At 41.4% G+C, this 24,946-nt stretch overlaps 2 protein-coding genes and 1 long non-coding RNA gene across 5 annotated transcripts; 1 reads left to right on the top strand and 2 right to left on the bottom strand.

The window, feature by feature from the left end:
- Positions 1–2,223: 2,223 nt before the first annotated feature.
- Positions 2,224–16,041, top strand: Pvf1 (PDGF- and VEGF-related factor 1). 3 transcript variants are annotated; one of them, XM_076785117.1, is made up of 6 exons: positions 2,224–2,749; positions 9,485–9,584; positions 13,730–13,947; positions 14,028–14,138; positions 14,797–14,981; positions 15,692–16,041. In XM_076785117.1, exons 1-6 carry the CDS (start codon positions 2,618–2,620, stop codon positions 15,849–15,851), a joined length of 906 nt encoding a protein of 301 aa, XP_076641232.1. In that variant the 5' UTR covers positions 2,224–2,617; the 3' UTR covers positions 15,852–16,041. The 3 variants fall into 3 exon arrangements, with proteins under 3 accessions (XP_076641232.1, XP_076641231.1, XP_076641230.1); XM_076785116.1 differs by having other exon boundaries at positions 13,721–13,947; XM_076785115.1 differs by having other exon boundaries at positions 13,709–13,947.
- On the bottom strand, positions 9,979–17,283 carry LOC143352528 (uncharacterized). Its single transcript, XM_076785106.1, has 4 exons — positions 17,023–17,283; positions 13,104–13,348; positions 11,960–12,390; positions 9,979–10,843 (listed from the first exon to the last, which is right to left on the bottom strand). The coding sequence occupies exons 2-4, from the start codon at positions 13,343–13,345 to the stop codon at positions 10,296–10,298; spliced, it is 1,221 nt and encodes a 406-aa protein (XP_076641221.1). The 5' UTR covers positions 13,346–13,348; positions 17,023–17,283; the 3' UTR covers positions 9,979–10,295.
- LOC143352546 (uncharacterized) lies at positions 16,232–16,870 on the bottom strand. The gene is made up of 2 exons (XR_013081958.1): positions 16,635–16,870; positions 16,232–16,444 (listed from the first exon to the last, which is right to left on the bottom strand). It is a non-coding gene; the product is annotated as an uncharacterized LOC143352546 (long non-coding RNA).
- Positions 17,284–24,946: the final 7,663 nt, after the last annotated feature.

Here is a 24,946-nt window from a genome sequence, read left to right as displayed (position 1 = left end):
TCCAATCAAAAAGTGGTTATTTCAAGAAGATTGTAGAAATCATTTTTTATCCTTTCTGTGAAGAAGAATTTTTTAATACAGGGAAAGCCTAATCTGGCTATAGCGTCACGTTCGAGCAGAAACAGACACAAGAAATACTAAATTAATCATCCCAGAGATAAAAGGATTGAAGCAACTTACTGATATTGTAGATAAAATATCGTTCAAAAAAGGATGTCTGCTGCGTATTTATTGCATGTTGGATTTAATAATTATTCAGTCACAATCGTAGTACGTAGTTATCAGCTAGAACGACAACAAACCACACGAATGTACGTCAAATGACCTAATACAATATGCGATGCAACATTTCCGACGTATAGGAACGGAAATCGCAATCCACACAGATAACGTTACATGCATCAATTTCCGTTTTGATAAGAATGGAACAGTCACCCGAAAGGAAACTAAAAAATCAAATTATTTGCTCATCTTTGTGCTAGCTTGAACACCTTTAAAACCCTGTCATCATTTTGAATGCACAATTTCCTGTAACCATACAAAAAAGTGCACACAAACAAAACAACACTATTGCTTAAAAATAAAATATCCTCGATGTTTTCATACATTGCAAGCGTAGCAGGTCCTGTGAATTTTTTTCTAGCTTAAACTTCTACAGGATTAAAATCAATGATATATCAACAACACAAGCTTCAATCGTGAGAATTAGACTAAAAACATTAACGATTTCAGAATGTTACAATTTCTGTAGCCACCACTCAAAACAACGCAATTAGCATGAACTGCATCATTCCCTACGAACGACACGAAAAATCCTAATCGAGGATAAAAATCGATTCACCTGTAGTTATAAAAAATCTTAACGGGCGGAGACCAAAGATAAGGCACCAGTGCTAAAAAAATGCAGAGTCAACAACATCAGATACATTTGCAAGCATGGTAGCCACACTATCTTACTCTATCGAGTAAGTTTAACACAAGTCTATGTCTGTCCAATTCTATTAATTTTATCTATGAATTGGCGTTCTGCAGTTTTGCGCAGTTACTACTTCTCATGGATGTACGGCTGCATAAAAATAAAGAAGCCCACCACTATACTTGATGCTAATTTATTCTACCCTAAATTCTTGACGATTCTACACAATCTGCGGCAACAAAACAAAACAAAACAAAGACTTTCCACCACCGCAAAAATGCATCCTCTTCAAGTGTCGCGATTTCCGCACAACGATCCTCAAGCACCTGAATCCTCCCCAGAGGTGGGCAATATTTGGTGAAATGAATATTTCAAGTACCATTTAATATTTTACAGTAAAATATGTTTATTTTGACAATCTAAACCATGAAATAATATACTTGTATTTCAAAAATCTGAATCATAAAATAAAATATTTTCAGTTAACAATCTGAAACACAAAATAAAACATTTTATTTCAATAATCTGGCATAAAATAAAGTACTTATAATACTTATAATAAAATATTTAGAATATTTAAAATAAAGGGAATAAAATATTTCGAGATGAAATCAAAATATTTAAAATATTCTTCAAATAAAATATTATTTTGAAACACTGCTTTAAAAACTTATTGCATCAAATAAAATATTTTATTTCCAAAGTTGTACGCATACTTTAACACTTTGACTGCCCAACTAGAAACCTCAAAAATTCCATAAAATCACAGCAAGTTATTTAATGAAATAAAAATTGCAAAAAATTAAATGTATGATATTGAGTAGTCCTCCAGCTTTCTTGCATTTTACAGATCCTAATTGAATTTGGTACAATGAATATATTAACGTAAAAATTCATTTTAAAACCAGGACAAATAATTCCTTCACTCACGTATGGGTGACATGGCAGTGAACGTGTTAAAATGAATAGGATTATTTACTATTTACTATGTAAAATACTATTTCACCCAGCTGTGATTCTCCCCAATCATCCGAGACGACGCGCGTTCCCGGGATCGCAAAAATCGCCCCGAAACATCCTTATCGTCCCAGATAACGGTGGTCCCGCTCGATTCTTAAGATAAGCCGGGGGATTAATCATCGGAAAGGAAGCCGTCGCGGCGGCACAAAAATTGGAAAGTCCAATATCCGCGAGCGAGAACCGGCACACGACAGCCGATTAGCGGTGTGCCGTCTATTGCGATTCGTGCGTGAGCTGGTGGCGCGTGTGTGTGGCCAGAAATACGCGCCGGGACGTATTCGCTTCGGCAGTCGATCGCGGCGCGAGCAGAGGAACCTGCTCAGGTGTGTTTTGTCCTCGTGTACGTCAGGTGTGCGCGTTCTCCACGGTGCAACGGGACGCGTGCGATGCGAAGAACCGTGCTCCCGTGACTAGGAGTTGTTGTGTCTCGGCAATCCGTGTCTCGTAAGCAACACGTGCACGACGAAGAAGAACGCGCGACGATCCCGCACGCAGGTCCCCTGGAAATCACAAGTACCGAAACAACGTGGTGTCCCCGTGTGCTCGTCGCTTTTTCCGTGGACCGTTTCTCGCAACTCGAAGGAAATATTTCTCACTTATCCAGAGTAATATATTCCAGTGCCGAACGAGGAGGAGGAGGAGTCACAGCAACAGCAGCGGCAGCGATTTTCGTGCACGAAAATGTCGCTGTGGAAACCGAGCGCGTTCCTGGTCGGCTTCCTGTTGTTGATTGCAGCGATCGGATTGACACTGGCGCAAATCGACGACAGATTCCTGTTCCCCGATGAAATCGACGAACGCTCCGTCCTATCGGTAAAGATTTATTCGTAGTCTCTCTGTCTCTCTCTCTCTCTTTCTCACTTTCCTTTCAGGTTTCCTTTTCAGAGTGAAAACTCGTGCGAAATACTTTTACTTGAGAATTTCACTCTCGAATAGACTCTCCTGGCTTTAGCAACGATTCTTAGAGCTTGACAAACTCCTTGATAAACTTCTGGACCGTGTACGTTCCCACAAGGCACAAGGCTCGCGACACTCCCACGTTTTCTGTACGGTAAATAGCGCAATTATGTTGTCCGGCGTGAGGCGGTTGTAAAGAGCGTGCACACAATGGGCCTGAACAACTCGGAAACCAATCTACTCGATTGCGGACGTGAAAAATTCTCTGTCGAGTCACTGTCCGTGCTTTTATCGCGGACGTCGAAACGACTGTCGATCATCGACGCGAAATTCGCGGCGATCATGTTCTGGTTGATTCTGTGGATAAGTGTACATGTGTATATACTGGCAGAGGCGTTTGTTCGCGGCTTTTTTTGTTGTTCATCTCGCGCGACGATTTGCATGAACAGTGAATAGCAAAATTAGACGAACGGAGTGGGAGAACATAGACTCGCTCCTTATCTTTCGTATCTTCGATGGGAAATTGGTCAATTGAACGAGGAAATATTGTTTCCTGTTTTCCGAGTGCTTTTGCACCGGAAGCGAGGCAACAGTTGGGCCCAGAGATAAGGTGATCGAATTATAAAATTGCTAGTTTAGCACAGAGTAAAATATAATCGCCGTTGCTTCTTCCTTCTGGCGTCTCCAAGACGAAAGAACAATTTTAAATAATAAAATTGGTAGGAAAGTGGTCAGGTGAACGGGGAAATATTGTTTTCTGTTTTCCGAGTGCTTTTGCACCGGAAGTGAGGCAACAGTTGGGCCCAGAGATAAGGTGTTCGAATTATAAAATTGCTAGTTTAGCACAGAGTAAAATATAATCGCCGTTGCTTCTTCCTTCTGGCGTCTCCAAGACGAAAGAACAATTTTAAATAATAAAATTGATAGAAAAGTGGTCAGGTGAACGGGAAAATATTGTTTTCTGTTTTCCGAGTCCTTTTGCACCGGAAGCGAGGCAACAGTTGGGCCCAGAGATAAGGTGTTCGAATTATAAAATTGCTAGTTTAGCACAGAGTAAAATATAATCGCCGTTGCTTCTTCCTTCTGGCGTCTTCAAGACGAAAGAACAATTTTAAATAATAAAATTGGTTGTTCTACTCAAAGTGAGAAAAAATGGAGTCGCAATTTGTTGGTTCAATGTGTCTTGCACCGGAAGAGAGTCAATTCTTGATGTCAATGATAAGGAGTCTTAATAACAAGATTGGTAGCTCGGTGTAGAATGAAATGCAATCGCTGCTGCTTCTTTTTCAAGCTTCTCGCATCGAGAAGTACAATTTGAAATAATAAGATTGGTTATTCTAGTTGGAGTAAGAAAAACTCAAAGTCATAGTTTCTTAATTCAATGTGTCTTGCATCAGAAGAGAGTCAAAACATTCGTCATAGAGATAAGGTGTCTCAATAATACAATTGGAAGCCCAAGAAAAATCACTGATAAAATCTGTTGTTTCTTGTCTCGAAGTATTTTGCATCAGAATCAAAATATTGTTCCGAAAGACAAGGTTTCTCAATAATAAAATTATTTATTCAAAGTGAAAGAACGTAAAACTGCTGTTTCGCTGAGTTGCCTTCTCCGAACGTTTTTCAGCAGAAAATAGAATTTCATCTTTCTGAATGGTAAAATTGATTGTCTAATTAAAATAATAGTAAACGAAGGAAGTAGGTTTCTGTTTAAAGGATTAAGAGTCTCTTGGTCATACTGGGATCGTTGTCGTTGAGTTCTAAATTGCTATAGAACAGGAGGAGCTGAATTTTGCATCGAAAAAGAAGTCAGAACTTAGGTCGAAAAGATGAGGTTCCAGTATCTGGGTTCGTTGTCATCGAGTAGTGCGATAAGTAACGATAGAATGGGAGGGGCCAGTGCCTGTTCCTTCAAATAAAATAAAATAAATTTTAGTTTAGTTTCTTGCACACGGTGAAAACGTAGGTCCACGAGATAAGGTTTCATTACCTGAGACACTTTGGTCATACCGATCGTTGTCATCGATTAGAGCATTAAGAGCCAAGGGCAGTCACAGCCTTCAGTCACTGACTTAAGATCCGTCTTGGTTTTGATCCGACGAGTCCTAAATCTGTGACTAAACTTGTCACATTTTTTGCTCTGTATTATGGTTATTAGGAATTCTGACGCCAGAAACGTGCTTCAAGTTTTCGGTTTTATCTCGCAGAGAATCAAGACAAAATATAGCTAAATTTGTAGCTCTCGATTTCATCTAGAAAACTCATCCAATGGCATAAAAATGCTTGGATTCCACGACACGCGCATCGTCAATTTTTGGCCTACTTCTAACGCTTATATTACCAAATATCTGCATAATCTCGGCAGCTCATGACCAGCGCGCGCTAGATTGAACCTTCCTCTTTCGAATGAGCCCTTTCCAAGCGAAAAATATTCTCATATAAGGAACGAAAAGTTGGGGCACGTAAAACCATTTTTCGCCTACTATTGTCGGTAACGTGGTCACTCTACCTTATCGCGAATCTACGGAGTCTTGGCTCTTAAAAGTTGCGATAGAATGGGAGGAGCCAATTCCTGTTCACGTCGGCAGACATTGATGTTACGACATCCTTGTCAACGAGAGCACGCTCGTTTTTCCCGCAAAGACCTGTGCATGACGTCGAAGGCCGGGCAACACTAATGTCAAGGATGTGTGAGAGATCGAAGTATAGAAACCTCGATGGTGCACGACACGCTTCAAATGCTCGGCACGGTGTCCGTGATACGATGTACAGGTGACTGATTACACGCCGCTCGACAAATACCTCGTCGATTACATCGCAATCGCGTAAATCTTACGTCCGGCGACTCTTTTACCGGATGATTCATGGATCACGGAAGACGTCGATCAAACCTTAAAGTTCCTAAACACCCTAACGGTGATATCTACCTAGTAGACCGGTATCTTCTGGTTGCAGGTTTTCAATGGATGACGATGTTATGACGCTTGTGCGGCTTGTAAATCCTCTGTTTGCGTCACACGGGTCGTGTTGCAATTTCAGTTGTGCAAATTGTGCTCGCGGAACATCGAGCTGAATGTACGGGTTAGTTCAACGACAGGTGCTAAACGATTTAAACCGATGACTCGGTAATTGGGAGTTGTCGGGAAATGTTGTAGAGCACGTAGGGTTATGCGGATACGGATAATTTTATAAAATTATAAAATATTTTATTTCATAATTTTAGTCGATAAAAGATTTATATTTATATTTTCAAATGTACTTAATAGTGATTTTACTCCGTTAGAAATGCCACTTGAGTCTCAATAATGTCTCTATAATGAGCTATCTAGGCAAATTAGTAATAAATGAATCATCCTTAACCTTCATCTTGAAATATACAGCGATAAAGTGTTTGCACGTCTTGTATCGATCCTCACATACTCGAGAATAGTACTGAAAAAGATCTTGTAAAGATATTTCACCAATTTTCACTTCAGGTTTTACTTCAATCAATTCTACTTTACTCTAATCTTGAGTTAAATCGATACTTTTCACGAATGCATACAAATGCAACAGAATCGTAAAGAGATTTCAGACTTTTACAATATTGAAAAATGATTTTTTAATAGAAATTGAATTTTCTCATTCCTAGATTCAGCATCGACTTTATCTTATAAATATTACAACGCCATTTTCATTCTATGACCACTGCTACGTCGACTTACATGATCAAAGTGAGAAGAATCGAAATGCAAAGAATGTGACAAATTAAACATTTAATAAGGGAACGGTGTGTCAGCTCGATGGAGAGGTCAGTGCATAAGCAAATTAGGATACCGTACCGCTGACTAATCCGAAAGCGAGGTAATTGAGGTTACGATTAGCAAAACACACGGCGCAGGTGTTGCAAGGTGAAGCCCGCTCTTCCGGCAAGGCCGACACTTTTTCGCATAGTTTCCGTTGGTTCGATCGTAATGCAATTATGTACCGTGTGTCGATCGGCGGTGTGTGCTCCAATGCCATAACGCTATTCTATCACTATTGGCGCCTGGCATTACAACCGATCGTTGGAAACACTGACGTCCTGCGGCAACTAGGAGGGGAACGACAGTTCTTCGAAAGTGCAATGTCTCTCGACAGCATATTTCACGGTGATGCAAACCGCCTGCATACGCAATCGGTTTGGCAAAACGTTCCTCTCTGCATCGAGTCTTTGCAGAATCATTTGTTGTTTCTCTAGGAAAAGACAGACAGACAAATAGACAGTTTGATCTCCAGTCTCCTGGCCGTTAAAAACTATCTTACACTCTCACTGATTCGTGTATGAATCATTCATCCATCCACTTGTTCATCAAGTTATTCTTCGGGTTACACCTTATTATGTTTTTCATGATATTTTTACTTACTTCAATTATTTCTGATTGTCCTTTCTCTTTCTTCCTTATCACTCTCTCTCTCATTAACTACTTAACTCAGACCTCTATACCTTCGAGTTGTAACGTAAATACGTTCGATTATGTCTGTTTTTCATTTAACACCCTTGCCTTAACAGTATACCTACCTCGACCGAATAATCGGTCTTCTATTTCAAAATTTACTTCTTTATTTAAGCACATATAATAAAAACCGTAATCGAAGTGTACGTAAATTCAATCTTCTCGCTTCTATAAGGCGTTTCACTTTTATATGTTTTGTGTTTGATAGATTTAATGTTAATAGGCTTTTCAGTAATTGTCCTGTACTAAAAGGAAGTTTAAAAATCTTCCTAATCCCACACGAAATAATTAGATTACGTTACTAAGGCTGACTTGATGGCTCGCGGTTGAAATCGCTAATAATCAATTTAAAACAAAATTTTCAAAAATTATACAATAATCGCCGATAGATAATGTATTAAAAAGAGGTCTAAGAAATGTCACGAGTTTCCTGCGTCCAACTTGACTATTTTTAGTCTCCCATTAGAAACTGACGCACGTAACAGCAATCTAACAGTTGTATATTGGTTTTGAGACAGTAAAATTTATTTTATTTTCCATCGAACCCGCACTTAAAGCGTCAGAATCAATGTTACAGTAAGCGCGTTTTAATCTGAAACCTTGGGATTAGATTGTGAAGCAAGGTGGTTAACAAAGTGCAGAATTACAATCAATTATAACATTTTTCCTTACAAATAGCTTCTATTTAATGTTTCAGTTACATGTATTTGCAATGAGTCACAACCACATCGCTAAAGTTAGAACACATTTATGTGACAATCGAATAATCAGACCGCGCATTTGATGCGTTTATAACAAAAATAGTGGAATTTAAAACGGTGGGACAGATAAAAGAATTTGTATATTGACGTATTATTTCCCGCGTTTTCGAATGATCGAAGGAAAATTCTATGTGGCTCCCGTTTCTTGCAATTGATGCGGGAACATTTTATTTTGCATACAAATCAGCTGTCTGCTAATAATACATTTTCCCAAATTCGAACTAAACTCGAACGTTCGAGGAGTATTTTCTCCAGCTTCGATCCTAAACGACTCCCAAAAGTTGGACAATCTGTGGATCGTCGAAGACCCGGTTTGTAGACGTTCGAGGAAGAAAAAGTTCGATCGTATGAATCATAAGGGGACATTATCGCCGCATAGCTGGTTCTTAGAATCGCGGTGCAGCGTTCGATCGCTCCTGGACGTCGACAAACTGGAAACCTGTTCCAGATGAAGGTTGCCAGGTCCGAAGTAGCGACTATGCCCACCGTCGAGATAGTGAGAAGCAGTTCCAAATATAGCAGGGACGAAAGTGGATACTTTTTAAGGTTTCCCGGATGATTGACCTGCCGATCGTCCGGTAATCCTCAAACAGATCGTGTGTCCACGATCTTAGCCGGTGATTCGCAAAGCTGGTAATTACCGGGAATACCCCGATTATTGCTACACCGCTTGAAAATGCTTTCATTATCACCGGTCGATCCTGTTTTCCCGGGTGCCATGTTCTGCTCACTAGAATCAGATTTCTGACGGATGAGCCAGTAGATTGCTCGCAGCTGTGCATACCTTTCTGTCTGGTTTGCAAATTTATAATGTTATGGGTTATTTATTATTCAATGGACCCACTTGTTCATAGACCCATGGAATATTAAAATATTCCTACAACGGGAACACATTTTGTTGTTCCCTCGAATAGTTTTCGACCGTTGCAACAAATACGGAATACTATTTCTTGAATAGTACTGCAACGATATTAATTAATATACCACAGTTAATTTACATGAATGATTCAGAGCTCGAAGATTGTTGGTGTTTCTCTTACGGAAGATCTCTTAGTGTAGGCATGCGAGCAACAAAATTTGTTTGCAGCGATCTGTACGCAAAATCTTTGGAATTCCGAAGCTAAACTTTAAATTGCCTGATTAACACGTTCTTCCCGGGAAAAATGTTGCGTTCGAAGAGAAATAAAAATACAGTACTCACGGTCGAGTAACTGCGTTTTTATCTTTCCTTTCAGACAATCGGCCGCGAATCTTTTTTTCCACGATCGATTTTATCGGCGATCCAGAGCCGTTATCAACGTTACCGTTTACGATTAGATTACCGTGCAGTCGAGATAACGCGCAGCCTTTACTGGCGGTAGAGCTTTTTCTTCACAGCTTATTGTTTAAGCGATTCATTGCTCGTTTTTTCTTTTCAGAAAGAGCTGGAACTGGCGCAGAAGATCAATGATATGGAGTCGGTGGACGACTTCCTGAAACATGTGAAAGGTGTACCCGAACGACCCCCGTTTGTCGCCAGTAAGTGCAAATTGACTGGAACGCTTCATTAATTAATATTTTCCGAGGCAACACAGTTAGATCGTGACGAAGGATACACGAAACTCGATCGAGGAAAAATACTTTATTCAATTCTATTCGGAACGGAATTTAGCGGTAGACGATGCAAAGCCAGCCCGCATCAGCTCTTCATTGTTTAACGAACAAACCGCAACAAATAAATCAACAACCGCGGCAGTGTTAAAGCGAGCGGCGCGGCGTTTAACGATTGCATTGCTCAAACACTGGCTATCAGAACATGAGATCATCCGATACACATAGTCTTGAAACTAAAGCGTAAAAGAATACGATCGTAGAAAGCGATCGTTCTCCAGTGAAACGATCCATAAAAAGAAAATATCTAGACAGAATTGCGCAAAACTGTGTAGGGAAGTGTAATTGCCAGTGAAAGTAAACAGAAGACGAATTTTAATCAGTCCTCGAATTAAATTAGAAAGGAGTTTATTTGGCCTTGGTTTATAAAGTTTCCTCTTTCACTGGTTATGTTATCTATCGAATTTTTTAGGAAAAAAACTCCGCTCCACTCTGCTCCTGTTAACCATAACAATACTATAACAATCTATAAAACTAAAATATCGAAAACGAGATGGTCTTCACATTCTGCTGTAATGTCTCAGAAAATCTAATTTCCTGCGCGAGTAAACAAAAGGCGATTTTTAATCAGTCTTCTGATTAGATCGGTGTCTCCCCCTGTTCATCCACAGTTTCTAAAATTTCTTTCTCCGCCGACTTTCTCGATTTTTTATCTTCGACCTCCTGAAGGTTTGCTTTGGTCTTGTTAACGCCCTCGTAAATAATAAGATGAATTTGATAATTGAAGACGAACTTCCTCTTGTCCCGATCGTCGTCCACGTCGTTACGTTTGTTGAACACAAGCTTGTTCTTCACATACTCAGGAACGACAGAGGGAGTTAGAGAATCTTTAGTCGTCAACTCTGTCTCCAGACTATCCAGAAAACCCTTGCGGTCCTTGAAGAAGTCGAACTCCTTCAGGAAACCATTGAAATCGTTCTTGTTCGGCACCAATCTGTTACTGATTTCATTGATCTCTTCTAGACTGAGCAATCTGGCTTTCGGTTGGCTGAAATACGTCGCAGAATTTTTCCGCGGTTGCTCTAACGCTGGTCTTTCTGTTAGCGTGGAGTATGCGATTTGCAGTTTACATGATCGTCTCCATTTGTGAACCCTGTTTATGGCTGGGGAGTAGCTGGTCCAACAATCTGAGTTGAAGAAAATTTCATTGTTGTTAACGGACTGGAGAAATTTTGTCTTTCTAGTATATAGTCGTTTAGAGATTGAATTGAACTTTTAGTCTTTTTTTAACCTTAATCTAAAGAGCAAATTATGTAGGACATAAACGTTCATTTCAGTGTCTGCCTAGATGAAAATGATTCTACAACATCAATCTTGAACACATCATTTATTTTTAATATTTTCTGCTGGTACAGTTGGAAAATCCCTTCTTTAGTCTATCTAGTTGGAGAACCAGCTAGAAAAGATCAGCTCTAGAATTCTAAATTACTTGTTAATCGTCTACAGTTCTAAAGACTTCCTTCAGTCAATTCTAATTTAAAAAGTCGTTCAGAAACGGCTTGGATTGTGGTTTGATTTTATGAAGAGGAAGTCTGAAAGACATTATAGTCATTATAGCTGTCCATTTCACTCTTGTAATCCACGTGGAATGACTCTAGAGTGGGATGGACAGCTATTATAATCGTAAACGTAACTCGGACCAAAGTCTTCTTCTAAAATATAATTCTTCGTGCAGTGAATATTAAAAATCCTAGTATCTTTTTCAGACGTATTAGCATCAAGATCTTCACCTTGCTAGCTTGCCTAATTACTGTAAGCTCTCTCGCAGTTGAGAAGCATTTTCATCTCAGTAAACAGTAGACTGCAGGTTTCATGCGCTTTAATGCTTGCAAATTGGCTGCAATTTGAAAGAGTAGAGGCATTAAAAGAACCTTAGAAAATTTAATACTTTACCCCCGATTTATTAAAATTATTGACGAAGTAAAGAAATTTTTATCTGGCTCCTGCTTTCATCTTGCATAAAAATCCACAGTCTGGTGATCAGTAAACAACGGATTATATGCATTTATTGCAAAAATTAGTAAATATAATCTAAAACAGTGAACATATTACAACCTTTAAAACATATTAAGAAAGAAAATAAATTTCCATTTCGCTCGAGTTTTTGTTTTGCATGAAGATCCGTTGTCTAGTGATCGGTAATTTGTATTTGTATTTGTATTTGTCTACTGCTTTTGCATGAAACCAAATTGAACCGGAATTGAGCGTAGCTACTGTTTCTAATAAATTCCTTCAACCCTTGCCTCGTTTCCAAGCTTTCCTCGAGAACTGAATCTCGCCGTCAGCTTCGACGTACTTCACAGTGCCAGACTCGACGATAACAGACCCATCTTCTTGGCCGCACTGTCTCTTGATAACTTTGATGGTTGTCGGCATTTCCTCTTCCAATTTTATCCTATTAATGCTCTGCTCGATCTCCTCTACGTTGGTCGACGAAATCTCCAGCTTGAAAAGATTGCTGAGATCACCCTCGTTCAAATAGTAAGACATGTCGCAGTCGTCCTCTATCGCCGCGGTGATTTTCTTCGGATCGATCTCGTTCTGATTGTGATCCGTGATGACGTCGATGTCCACAGACGTGTCTGCTTCCGGGAATGATTCTTTATTCACGCAGCTCGCTTCTTCGTTCGTAGGTATATCCGGGGACTGGTCATTCTTATCAAAGTTCTTTTTCCTGTAGAATCGTTGCGGTTAGGATTCCCCTAAACAGGTCTCATAGCCTGAGGCAAACTTCTGCGTTGCTGGGTGCAGCAATGACTCGATATGTGTGGAAATTTCGGGACCAAGATCTTGCTTATATCGTGGGCAGACGCTATTCCTTGATCTCTTGCAGCTAGCACCATACGTGGTATAAACTTCTTTGTTTGTAATTATTTTTCACACGAGATTTGTACTGGCAGATTTGTGACAATTATCTGATTCAAATGACTCCAAACAAGACACAATTCGAACTATATTTACTCGTTTAATCCACGATACAGTAGAGCCTCGATTATCCGAACTAATCAGTGGAAGATGATTTGAAGATGATTTGTCGAATCGTCTAGGTGGGGATTGAACAGTTTACATTTCAGACTGTGAGAATGTGAGAAATCAGGTATCATTGGTTCGGATAATCGAGATTCTACTGAATCCAATATTAAACGAGCAAATATGCTATGAATCCTGTCGTGTTTGGACTCATTTTAATCCGAAAAATGTCACAAGTATGTGGACAAAATTTTGAGTTTTTTACATATATGTGAGAAAATTCAGAGTTTTGTCGACGAACGAGCTTCTGAACTTCATCAAGGTGCACATCCCACAATAGTGAAGATACATTTTTCACAAATACAGCATACGTGTCTCACACACATATCGAAACATTGCTCTACTTGTTTCCCTCACCGTTTCGTCGACGTTTTTTTGTAACCGATGTCAGAGGTAGGCACTATGGTTCTAAACATGTGCCTGCTGTTCACCTTGTACGCCTCCATGAAGGCAACCACGTTCTTCTTGCCCCTGATTGTTTTACCAAACCAATCCAGGATCACGTCCTCGGCCAGGTGGTCCTCGAAACCGGAAGCGAGGCCATCGGCCAGCGAGAAGTAGCAATTCGCGAAAGAGATCGCTTGCGTGCACTCGTCCATCCTCTAAAAGAGCAATGTAGGTTTTACGACGGGAACCTTAGCAGGCCGTCACCGACACCAAACCACAGAAACTACTCTACTGACGTAAAAGGGATTCCAAAGGAATCTGGGCCGACGAGAAATCGTCTAACTGCATTCTTTCACTTTAAAGAGGAGCTTGGTGTATCGGGTCCAAAAAATTGACAGTATGACTAAATAGAACGGGCTAGACATAAGTCGCCATAGCAACACTATTTATAACTCGTTTTAACCAACAGAAATTCTGTTAGTTACTTCGATGATGTATTAAAATATCTCTACAATTTCACAATGATTAGTTACACACACTCCCTACAATAAATACGCAGACTCTTCAATTTTCAGAAGCAGGTTTAGGTCTTGCAGGTAGAATGGGGAGCGGTGATGGCCAAGAACGATCGCAAGCCGATCGACCAATCCCTGCAAGGTGCAGTCCCGAGTTGCAGCCAGTCTCCCTAAAGATCGAAGAAGATCCATCCACCCTATACTTCCCCTCGTGCACGCGGATCAAGAGATGCGGAGGATGCTGCACCCATGCGGGGCTCTCGTGTCAACCGGTTGCATCTAATTTTCGAAACTTCGAGGTAAGATCATGAGGATCGTCATGAAGGATCATTGACTGGATGGATTGAGTAAAGTGAATCGACGGTGTAAATGCTTTCAGGTGATGGTCGTCTCCGTAGGCGCTACCAACGAAATGACGTACAAGGAGAAACGCATCGTGCCGCTGGAGGAGCACACGAAATGCAAGTGTGACTGCAGAATCAAGCAGGAGGTAATTTGAGGACAGCCGATAATTGGCATCTTCCTCCTTAAACCAGTGCAACTCGGTTCGCGAACGCTATCGCGCCAGCCTCGCGAGCTATACTCTTGTTCTACAGAGTTTAACATTTTCTGTTCTCTCCAACATAGTTGGGCCTCTATTTTCTGTCCATTAGTCCATAATTAACATGTTCACTGTCCGAGCATTGAAGCCATATCATCAGCAATACCATCTGTTAAGTAAATTACACTGTTACTGCAGAGGATAATTTTTAAAAATATTGAAATTATTTTCATCAGATAGTTAAACCTTGTAACAAAGTCTTGTATTTTTCACGAATGTCGTTCATAGAAATTGAAGATAATTTGCACAGGTGTGCAAAGACATCCAACCGGGTCAAGGTAGATTACTGTGAAAAGTAGACTGCGAATTTCACGCATTTATGAAAAAGACAAATGTGTCTAAAATACTTAAGAACAATAATGAACTTCCATCTAATTCCTGCTTCTTTGAATTGCATCAAGCAACGTCAATTTTCCATAGAGATGTACAATCTAGTGAAAAATAATACATTGAAAGGTTAAAAATCGGTTAAAGTATGAATTGGCGTTTAGGATAGGTGATGGTTTGTAATCATTGAGGAACTGAAATTCGTTTCGCATCTTTTCAGCACTGCAACGAAAAACAGTCGTACGTGCAGCCAGAATGCAGATGCAGGTGCGACAACGTTGACGAGGAGGAAAAGTGTCGCGGGAAGAACGAAACCAAAATCTGGAACCCAGATCTTTGTGTCTGTATGTGCAGGGACGAGCAAGAATGTTCTACCGGGTTCTACTTTGATCAGAACACGTGCAGGTGTGAGCGGAAACAATAGGAGTGGCACTACGGGAATTGGGCAACTGTCTTATCACACTGCACGCTGCTCTCTCGCACATCTTGTAAGCTGCACGCGATGCACCAGACCATTTCTTTGATTTTTTACTCTAAACTTTTTTTTTTATCTTTTTCCCTTCATTCGCGGAACTAACACGCTGAGTGTTGCATAGTCGCATGATCTTTCATTCAGCTGTACTAACGCTTGTTACAACTAACATTTATTGTGGTATGAGCAACAATAATTATTAACAAGAAAAACAAATAGATCGAAATATGTGATATAAAATAAAATGCTTTTTATTTTGTTATGATATGAGAATGATATCATGAATAAATCATGGTGGCAACAGTATGTCAGATTGTTATCTGTTTGATGGAAAAACAGTTTTCTTCAAATCTTTTGGTGTACAAAATGAATTAAACATTAACTCACAGCACTCACTGTGTTACTGAGTATTCCGACTTAATTTATGATAACCATTCTATTTGCAAGAATGCACTGAAGCCACACTTTCTTTTTGTTACTGCATTAAATAAATAACAACTGAAGCATGCATTTCTTTAACTGCGTATGGTCAATGTTTATTAAAACGTTCATTAGAAGCATACTGTGCATTCTGCATGTATAGATACAATTTTTTAGGTTTTGGGACTGACATGCATCCTCGAGACTAAACAATACGTTTCAGGTGTAAGCAATTTCCACTATCCAGATCATGGTTCCAACCAACAAAGGGTACAGACTATAAATTTAGTAGGACGCAAAAACCAGACACAGTACCACCGGTTATAGTGCCACTAGACGCTGCAGATCCTAGGAGAAAGCCAAAAGACGATCCAGAATACTAAGAGGAGTCGGAGGAGTTGTACACTACATCACAAGACTCGCGAGATAGCTATGCAATGGAACACGCTTCTAGCTCAAACTTCCACGACCGTGCCATTTTATTACAACACTAAATAAATAATTATAGTATTCGTGAGGTAGTATTAATTCGATATTGCAGGATATAAGTCATTATATTTTTACATATCAAAAGACTTTTTTGTGATATAAAGAAATACAATTATCTAAAATACATTGTCTGCATCGCTTATTGTAAGATTACCTAAGTTATTTTCAGTGACTATCTTGATGGCAATATTTTTATTAAACTATCCTTCTTAGCATAAAATGAGTATATATGGATAAGTTGTAAATAGTATTATTTATGACTGAAAAATATATGTGCTGTTATGAAATGTCTTTTTATTCCTCTGTTATAATACGAATCATTTAGGTCTCTCCAACATAGTCTGCTGTAAGCTAGACTCTATTTCTTCCATACTTGATTTCTTTGCACGTTTTTGAGCTTCCAGACAATACATAACTACAGCCTTGTTAACTTTTAACAAACTCCTGTAACTGTTGCTTATGGATTCTACCGTGTCTGCTATGTTACCTAAAAATCAAGGTAATTTATATCAACTTACTGACTGCAATACATAACCTCAACACAACTTCGATCGTAATTCAGTTAAATCTCTGTAAATTAATTCAATCCTTCTAGACACATATCATAAATTAATACATAATACATCAATATACAACTGTAAACCACTTGACTTCATTTATAAACAATAATCGCTTACTAATAGTACACGCAATGTCCTCGATAGCCGATTCTTTCGTAAGTTTGACGCGTTTACAAATCGTCTCGTCCAAACCGTCATCATTCATGACTGGTCGATTAATTCCTTGACCAAATTAATATTAAAAATTCCTTCAAATAAATAGAATGTGAACAATTGTTTAAATAGTCGCCTACAGCGCCACGTGGCGCGAAAACCATCAGATCAGTCGGTTACAATTTCGAAGAAGTACGCACCGACAAAATTAGTTTCGAAACAACTTACAATTAGCAACTCTCGCAGAAAAACAATGTATTTTAAATTGAATGCAGTTTAGTGCACAAGCGGTGCAGTTTTAAATATTGAAAGACTATATTAAAGAATACTTTTCAATAAATAAGAGAATTACCTGTTCAACTGCTGTTGATGTGACCCGCAGTAGAAAATCGAAAGAAAGAACACGTAAAAGAGAGCGTCACTTCGAACTTCAAAGGTCAGAGTAACACACTGTACATATAATTTCATATTTCACCTGTTTCACCTTGATTTACACCTTTTTTAACTGTTTATACAAAGACAAAGCATCGACACCGGTCTGTTTACGCAAAAAACTTTACCAACGACCGAACTGTGTCCGTTGTTTCACTGCCATCTGATGGTCAACCATGAAACGCTATCATTTCCTCCTTCATTCGGCAGATGTCGCAATCTAGATGATCAATGGATCAATAATGATCACGAGGTCCTATAATTTTCTAGATATCATGTTTATAATAAATAACAGTACAGTTAAATATTTAATATATATCTTATTAACTTTAAACTAATTTATTCTGTCCTCACACACATCTGAAGCAATTTCAGCGTCAGAGGAATCATTCCCGAGCCTCAACCCACCCATAATTAAGCCCTCTATCAACAATCCATTGAATTCGCTCGAAACCTGTTCGAGTTTCCCCGAACTCTAAAAATTCATATCAATCTCATCGGACGTACTGTAATTTCATAATTAAAGGTCGTACCACCGTGCACCAAGGATAAATTGCAGGCTCGGGTTTCGTCTATTTTTACCGCGTGCAATTGATACGCGCTCGCCATTCGAACACGCAGCGGGACATTCAAAAAACGTCCCATTAGCTGTACACATGCGACCAATTCGCTTACGAAAATCCCAATAAACAATCATTCCCCAAGAGACTTAATCCAGGATGAGTATATTCAATTGACGAAATCGCCTTGGATTATGCTTCATCAGGATAATCTGGCGAAGGCGGCGCGGGTACAAAAATTCAAATACCCGAGCCATTATAGTTCGGATACAAACATTTGTAATTATGCATACTGTTGGCCAAGTTAAGACTGAATTATTGTATTGTTACTGAACATAGATATGATATATATAAATTCATAAAGTTCACAGTCTAGACGAAATAACACTTAATATACTTTGGGAACGGACCATTTTGGACAACAATCCGTAGTAACATTTCATACAAATTTACGAACGAGTGTCACATAAATGAAACCATAAGTCCGTATTCGAATCATATATTAATTTTTCTCAAAAATGCATAGAATTCAGAGTCTAGTCAACGAAACAATCGATACACTTTAGTACCGTTTTGAAGGCAAATCCACAAAAACATTTCATACAAATTCTGTACACACGAGCGTGAAACAATAGAAACAATGCGTCAGTGTTCGAACAAATTTAAATTCAATTAAGCGGCGCGCTTGAAGCCTGCGTTCGGCTCGCGTCGCCCAAAGAGTCATCGGCGTCGCCGTCTTCTTTTTTTTTTGTGCCACCCGTTATAATTGCCGGGGCCTTGTCACTTTTGCCGCAGTGAAGTATCTCGTCGTCGCGTCGCCCCGTGCACATTCAATCGTCGGCTTCCTCAAAGCGTTCGTGCTTGTCGTCCCGTGGACGAGAGCGGAGTCGAAGAAGGAAGGCGAAGCAGAAGAAGGCGCGGCGCGAGATGAAAGAACAGAGGGAAACAAAGGGATCGGTGGACTTCCGAGCCGGTGCGCGAGGTACACCGTGGCACTAGATTCGTCTTTGTGGCACGTGAGCGGCTGGATTTGCGCTTCGCAAACACGTGCGGAGATAAACGCGCGCGTTTTCCACTCCGCGCTTTCGACACGGCAAAGTGGATCAAGGGCTACACGAAAATTCTGCGCAATTTCGTCGACTCGCGTCTCTCGGATATCGCGGCGCTTCTACCGGGTGGTTCGAAATTCATCATTTCCTGGACCGGTGATCGACGGATAATTATACAGCTAGGTGTTGAAGGCACCCACGGGCTCCGCCGATGCAACGTAATCGCGTCGCGCGCAGATTTTTTTGCCGGTTCCTCGGGTGAATGCGGCTTAATTGCATTCGGTAGCCGGGGCAGATTTAAAATTCAAAGCGGAGAACAGTAGTGGGCCCCCGGAAAGAACCGGTACCTCGCCTACGTATTTTACGCCACTTTCTTGCGTGTACGCACGCGTGTATAGCTGTCTCGCTTCATCGCCCGGTGAACCTCCTCCTCGCTCTTCTCTCTGCCTTGCTTCTTCTTCGTCCTCCTCCTCCTCTTTCTCGAGCCTCTCCTTCTCAAGGACTTCACTTCGCCTCTCCGCGAAGGTCCGTGTAGAGCCGGTAAGAGGCTCCGCGATCGTAACACGGTAGCCAACACGGTGGTAGGTTTAAATCATATTAAAGCGCATCCAGGCACCGGGAACCGTAAGCCCGGATTACTGCTACAAATCGTCCCGTACGGGGAATTCCGCGCTCCAAGTAATTCGATCGTCCTTAAAGGTCCTGCTAATCACCTGGGGGACCTCTTCTCTAGCTCCGGGCACCGATTACTCCCTCTCGCCCTTTTATTCCGTCGTTTTTTTTCTCGCGCTAAATTCGTCCGGTCCTTGTGTCCGCTAGGTATAGTCGCTCGCAAAAATTTTTTGCACAACGACGATTTCAAGAAATCGTTCATGCAAATCCAATGGATCAACTGGACTAACTCTCCTTGGGGTCCAGACGCCATTCGCTTTCTTGTTCCCTAGGATTTCTAATTGTTAGGTGAATGGAGTAAGAAAAATGTTCTTGCGCAGGAGGGACGCAAAGAATCGTCCTTGAATGTTTTACAAATCAGCGAGAGGAGCTTTTCTTTCGACCCAGGGACCGTTCGCTTTCTCATTCGCTTCTCCATATACCAAACGGACAAGATTGTAATGATCGATAGATGTAACGGATGGGAAAAATTTTGTTATGCAGGAGACGAGCCAGGAGTCGTCTTCAAATGTCCTGCGCTTTGGCTGGCGGAGCTTTTCTTTGGCACGTATTTCCCACGGAGCATTCTTGTTCTCGCATAAAACGTGAGATCGGGTTTTGGTGTTTGCTGGGTATAGCTGCTGAAAAAAATTCTCTGCGCAGGATAAGCACAGGAAATAGTACTTAAAGTTCTCGGTGACCATCTAAAGGACTACTCCTTCTTTTAATCATCTTCGCTGGGGTGCGATCTCCAAGAAGAGTTCCCCGCGCAAGATGAACGCAAGAAATCATCCTCAAAGGCCCCGCTCATCGCCATCCGCCATAACTCCCCCGTTGATTTTCTTTCCGTTCTTTTACCCATAAAAAATTCATTCGACCTTTGTACCCGCAAGGTATAATCGCGAGTAAAAATTCCAGTTTCGCAAGACAGACGCTCAGAATCGACCCGGCTGATTAATCGTGACTCAAGTTTTCCTTGTTGGGCGCGCGGTGCATCGATCAGTAAATCATTAACGCCATTAGGCCGGTATATTCCGCTCGGAGGGACGCGCGAACAATCAATCACGCGATTCTACGGCTATCGATGCCCGGGAACAACGTAAGGTAAAGAGTGAGAGGGGGAGGGGGGCTGAGAAGCACATGATAAAGTGGTCTCGTGGAAAGTTACGAAACAACGTGGGCAGCGACAGTAGAAAATGGCGTGGGTCGTGACGGTCTGAGACCAGGTGGAACGTGTTTATACAAGATACGACCTGATAAGACATCGCCGAAGCTCAACGGAGCGCGCGAGAGAGGACGCGAAATGACCGGTGCCCCAAACCGAACCTCGGACCACGAAAGTCATCCAAAAGCTGACCAAAAATTTCCTCCAAATTGGTAGCGGCGAGGGGATGAACCATATATCTTTAAATGGCAATGGATCGTCGATAAATCTATTTATATTCTGTTTATATTTATAATACAGCCACAAAAGTCATCTAGAAATGTCCTCAAAATTCATAACAACTATTGAACAATGCAGTATTGCATCTATCAAATCGCCGTGGATCGATTCTGGATCTGTTCCGGAGCAGTTTAAGAACGATCTGCCTGATCCAAGCTCCACAATCCCCAAAATTGTCTAAAACTTTCTTCGAAATTCGTGGCACGCGCAAGATACATCGTTGTATCGTCAATAAATCGTAACTTAGCGATTCCAAATCTATTCCCCAGTGGTTTGAGACCTTGTAACGATACACGGATCACGATTTAATCGCTTTCACCGGGCGGATCGAGGGCCTAGGCGTCCATAGATCGCGGCAGCGTCCGATCGGCTGGCCATTGTGATCAGTTCCGTCCAGGACTCTGGATCCGTGGATCGTGACGCGGTGAATGCGATCCTCGCTATCACATTAACGACTCTTTGTGGCCCTGCTCCGAGCCCAGTTACAAATTGCACGTCGCATTGTAACACTTCGCCCGTGATTCGTGACCGCTCACGCGATTCGGCACAAGCGTCCGCCTGTTTCCGGAGATACGCGAACGAGCGGGTTCCCTCTTCAAAAATTGCGATCGTAACTTTCATCGTTGTTTCATAAAAAAAATTAAAAAGTTGAGAGAGGAGAGAGAGAGAGAGAGAGAAAGTATCCGGAGGGCCGTCGGGGTAGCTTTTGCCTCATAAAAGCAACAGAACCGTCCGCGACCGTGCCATCAATTTTCCCCTTGCGCCGTAGAAATACTCCAGCCCACTTTGCCTTCGTCCTTCTCCATCTTCTCGCGTTCCTCTCCCTCCGGCACCCACGGAGTACCAGTAGCACTCTTGTATCTCCTCTCCTCTTCTTTCTCCTCTCTCGCTCTTTTTCTCTCTCTCTCTCTCTCTCTCTCTCTCTCTCTCTCGCTGATCGTTCCTCGTGCACGCTCGGCTCCCGTTGTACCGATTGAGTGTTGACCCCGCTGCGTCACGCTCGCATGCTGCAGTTTGTCCGAAACGATACGCAACAAACGGCAAAAACCGACCTGCAGTGGATCTGCATCTGCATCGTCGGGTTCCCCCGGCGCGCGACGACTAATTTGTTCCGCGAGATTTCTCCTTTTGCTGGAAACTATTCGGTCTCGAATGTCCATCGAGTTTTCAACTCGCTGCAGGTCAACGTATCTTTGCGACCTCGGGGTGTCCTGCGATTTTTAATCCGTGCAGATCGACGATTGTTGGTATACAAGAGATTTTCGGATGCGAGACACGTCCCTTTGGAGAAATTATCCGAACGCGCAGTCAACATTGCTGCGCTCTGCATTATGAGCCGGCCAATCAACCTCGCCAATTGGTGGGTACTCGACTCACGGAGCATGGTGCACTTAATACTTCCTCGGCTAGCCACAATGTTGACGAGTCACTGCGATAATTTTGTCAGGGGAACACACACCTGGGAGCTCGGGAGTAATGGCTGGATACCGAGCCGCACGAAAATGTCAGATCATCTTCGAGTTTCAATTTTTCAAGATTAATCGCTTCTTGGAAACGGGCAATTCAATTTTCGGGTTGCAATTTCCACGCGGAACGTCCGGCGAGGCCTTCTGTTGGGATTGCTGTGCGAGGAAAATAATTGCTACCCCGTCTTTGAGGCAGGGTTGTAATTAGACAGACGTCGGGAAGTGAAATACAAAAGTGAGGAAATGCATCAAAACAATTTTGAAATATTGCTGAATTGTTTCTAACATATTGAAATGATTAGGAGAAGAATCACATTTCTGTTTAACTTCTGTTAACGATGCAATTGATGCAGAACACTTTTATTTAAAGATCCACATTCTATAGTCGTTGTAACATCTTGGTCGTCATGTTAGTCGTACACGAGTAACACAGTTGTTCATCTAGTCTTAGAAATTAATTTTTGTAATGAGAAATTGAGTTGAGGATTTTGTATGAAAATTTCTAACAATAAGATGCAACAAGGATGAAAGTATAATTATGGTAATAAGTCTTGACTATTTACGAAGGTTACTGCATTAGTCGTAGAGAGGCAACGCTCGTTCAGTATTCACCTGGCCTCGAAAATTAATGTTTGTAGTAATAAATTGGGATGGAAAATTTTGTAAAAATTCACAAGATATAAGAAAGATGGAAGAACAACTACAATAATACATTTTTCGCCATTTACTTTCTATACGAGCAAATTAAACGCTTTAACTACTAGGTTACTCGTACACGAATAACGCAATCTTCCACCAAGCCTGAAAAATAAATGTTTCTATGAACAAATAGGATCCACGGAAGTTCATAAAAATCTGAGAGGTTGCAAGGGCATCGAGGCGACCACAGAAATAAATCCTGACCTCTTGATTTCTGTGTCAGCAGAGGAACAGGCTCAGTTTGGTGGTTTTAAGGTCGCCAGTTGCCAGATCACGCACCAGGATTCTGGTAGCCGGAGCATCGACCAGTAATTCAGCTAATTGCGGTCGATGATTAAGTCCCAATGTTCCGCGGAGCGGCGTGCAGCTCTCTCGGACGAGTTTAAAATCCAGTTAGCAACAAACAGGGCGCAAGAAAGAGAAATCTGCGGTCGTTGTGCGGCTGCGTTCGGAACGGTGCGAGCGTAGCATAGGTCGTGGCAGGATAGATCGTTGCCATCCGCACAATGCTGACGACAGATAACCGCTTCTCAGTACAGGCTCGTGTTTTTAGTGGGGCGTGTAGCGAGACTGTGCGTGCGAAGATGACCACGCGTGATAGCCGCGGAACTAGGCGATGCAATTTCCTTTGGTACAGCCAGCCGAGAAATCCCGATAGTGCACGGCTCAAATCGGTCGGCTTCGGTTGCCCTCGACGTTATTTCTACTATTAAAATTCAGACAATCTCGGAGAGCACAGAGATTTTCAGCAAGTTATTAATACATCTTGCGCGGGAAGCGACTAAAGTCGTTTTGTGCGGATTTCACATCTTGAGCGGGAAGCGAATAAAGTCGTTTTTCACGGATTATTGATGGATTATTGTTATCGATGGGTTTTCGTGATGTTTTTACGATAAAATCGGATAGACATGCGTTGCAAAAATACAAAACGTGCGTTGCAAGAATGAATGCAACACGGTAAGACTTTGGCGGCAAAGTGCCCGCGCAAGATGTGTTAAGTATAAATAAATTCGGTGACGTAAACATTCTGTCGGATTGTCATGTAGTAATTTCTAGTGATGTCCCAGATTCGCCATTCGAGTGCAAAGGGTTAATCAATTCCTACAGGACATCTGTGAACTTATAATAGAGCTGGTAAACTTCACCACGAAGAGGTCATAAATATTGTTTTTCGTTGAAAACGAATTGTGTTTATTCACTGGACAGGTCATTCTATGGTCGTTTAATTGTATCCATTCTCCATCCTTGTCCACTGAGACGGCTACACCAAGACACTGAATCGTGAAACTGATTGATAAGACTGAATGAAAGACGCTGAAGACTGTGGCCGATTCGTGTGAATTTAACCGTGCGGATTCTAGTTAAATCAAACCGTGCACTACTGCGTTTCGCGACATACCGACGACTTTCATCGGAGAAACGTCATTAATCTCGTTGCACCTGTGCCGTTATTTACGCAGCCAATCAGTGCCGGTTACAAACTGCTGGCTGGCGGGGCATAAATTGACAGCGAAATTGGCAACGCAATTTACGTTGCGAGGGTACTGAGCGGTTTTGATCTACACGCGATACGTGCCCACTTACGTGGAATCGAGAGCCGAGTGGCGAAAAACGACGAGCACAAACTGAAGGCTTGATCAAGCCTGTATTTGCGATTATTACTCGAATCTTTCCCGTTCCGAGTACGTGCGAGTCCCTGCTTGAACCTTGCCGATCCGAGAAGAACCGGAAAAAGACAGTCGACACTGTTGCGAGCATATCGGGGCCGATTCGTTGGGTGAAAAATTGCAACCGCTATCGTACGCGATTCGAGCTCGCAAGAACGAAAATGCTTCTACATGGTTCTGGCATGATTTTAAAAAAGTCGCATAAAATTTTAGACGGATTCGATCTTATCATTTTTATGGCTACATTTTAGCCTCTTCTTTATGCAGGTCCTGTATCTTGAATTTTTCATAAAAAAGAATTACAGCAG

The sequence above is a fragment of the Halictus rubicundus genome, chromosome 3 (genome assembly GCF_050948215.1).
Source record: "Halictus rubicundus isolate RS-2024b chromosome 3, iyHalRubi1_principal, whole genome shotgun sequence".
Taxonomy (NCBI): domain Eukaryota; kingdom Metazoa; phylum Arthropoda; class Insecta; order Hymenoptera; family Halictidae; genus Halictus; species Halictus rubicundus.
The sequence above is the reverse complement of the archived record's forward strand: the minus strand, read 5'-3'. Positions and strand labels throughout refer to the sequence as shown.

Bases quoted from the DNA above. Each gene is read 5' to 3' on its own strand.
- LOC143352528 (XM_076785106.1), bottom strand. From the start codon at position 13,345: ATGGACGAGTGCACGCAAGCGATCTCTTTCGCGAATTGCTACTTCTCG. The intron at 12,391-13,103 runs GTGAGGGAAACA...ACGATTCTACAG, and splicing joins AAAAAAACGTCGACGAAACG to GAAAAAGAACTTTGATAAGA. The intron at 10,844-11,959 runs GCAAGGGTTGAA...TCTTCAACTCAG, and splicing joins GAGGAAAGCTTGGAAACGAG to ATTGTTGGACCAGCTACTCC.
- Pvf1 (XM_076785115.1), top strand. From the start codon at position 2,618: ATGTCGCTGTGGAAACCGAGCGCGTTCCTGGTCGGCTTCCTGTTGTTG. The intron at 14,139-14,796 runs GTAATTTGAGGA...GCATCTTTTCAG, and splicing joins ACTGCAGAATCAAGCAGGAG to CACTGCAACGAAAAACAGTC. The intron at 14,982-15,691 runs GTGTGAGCGGAA...AATACGTTTCAG, and splicing joins TTTGATCAGAACACGTGCAG to GTGTAAGCAATTTCCACTAT.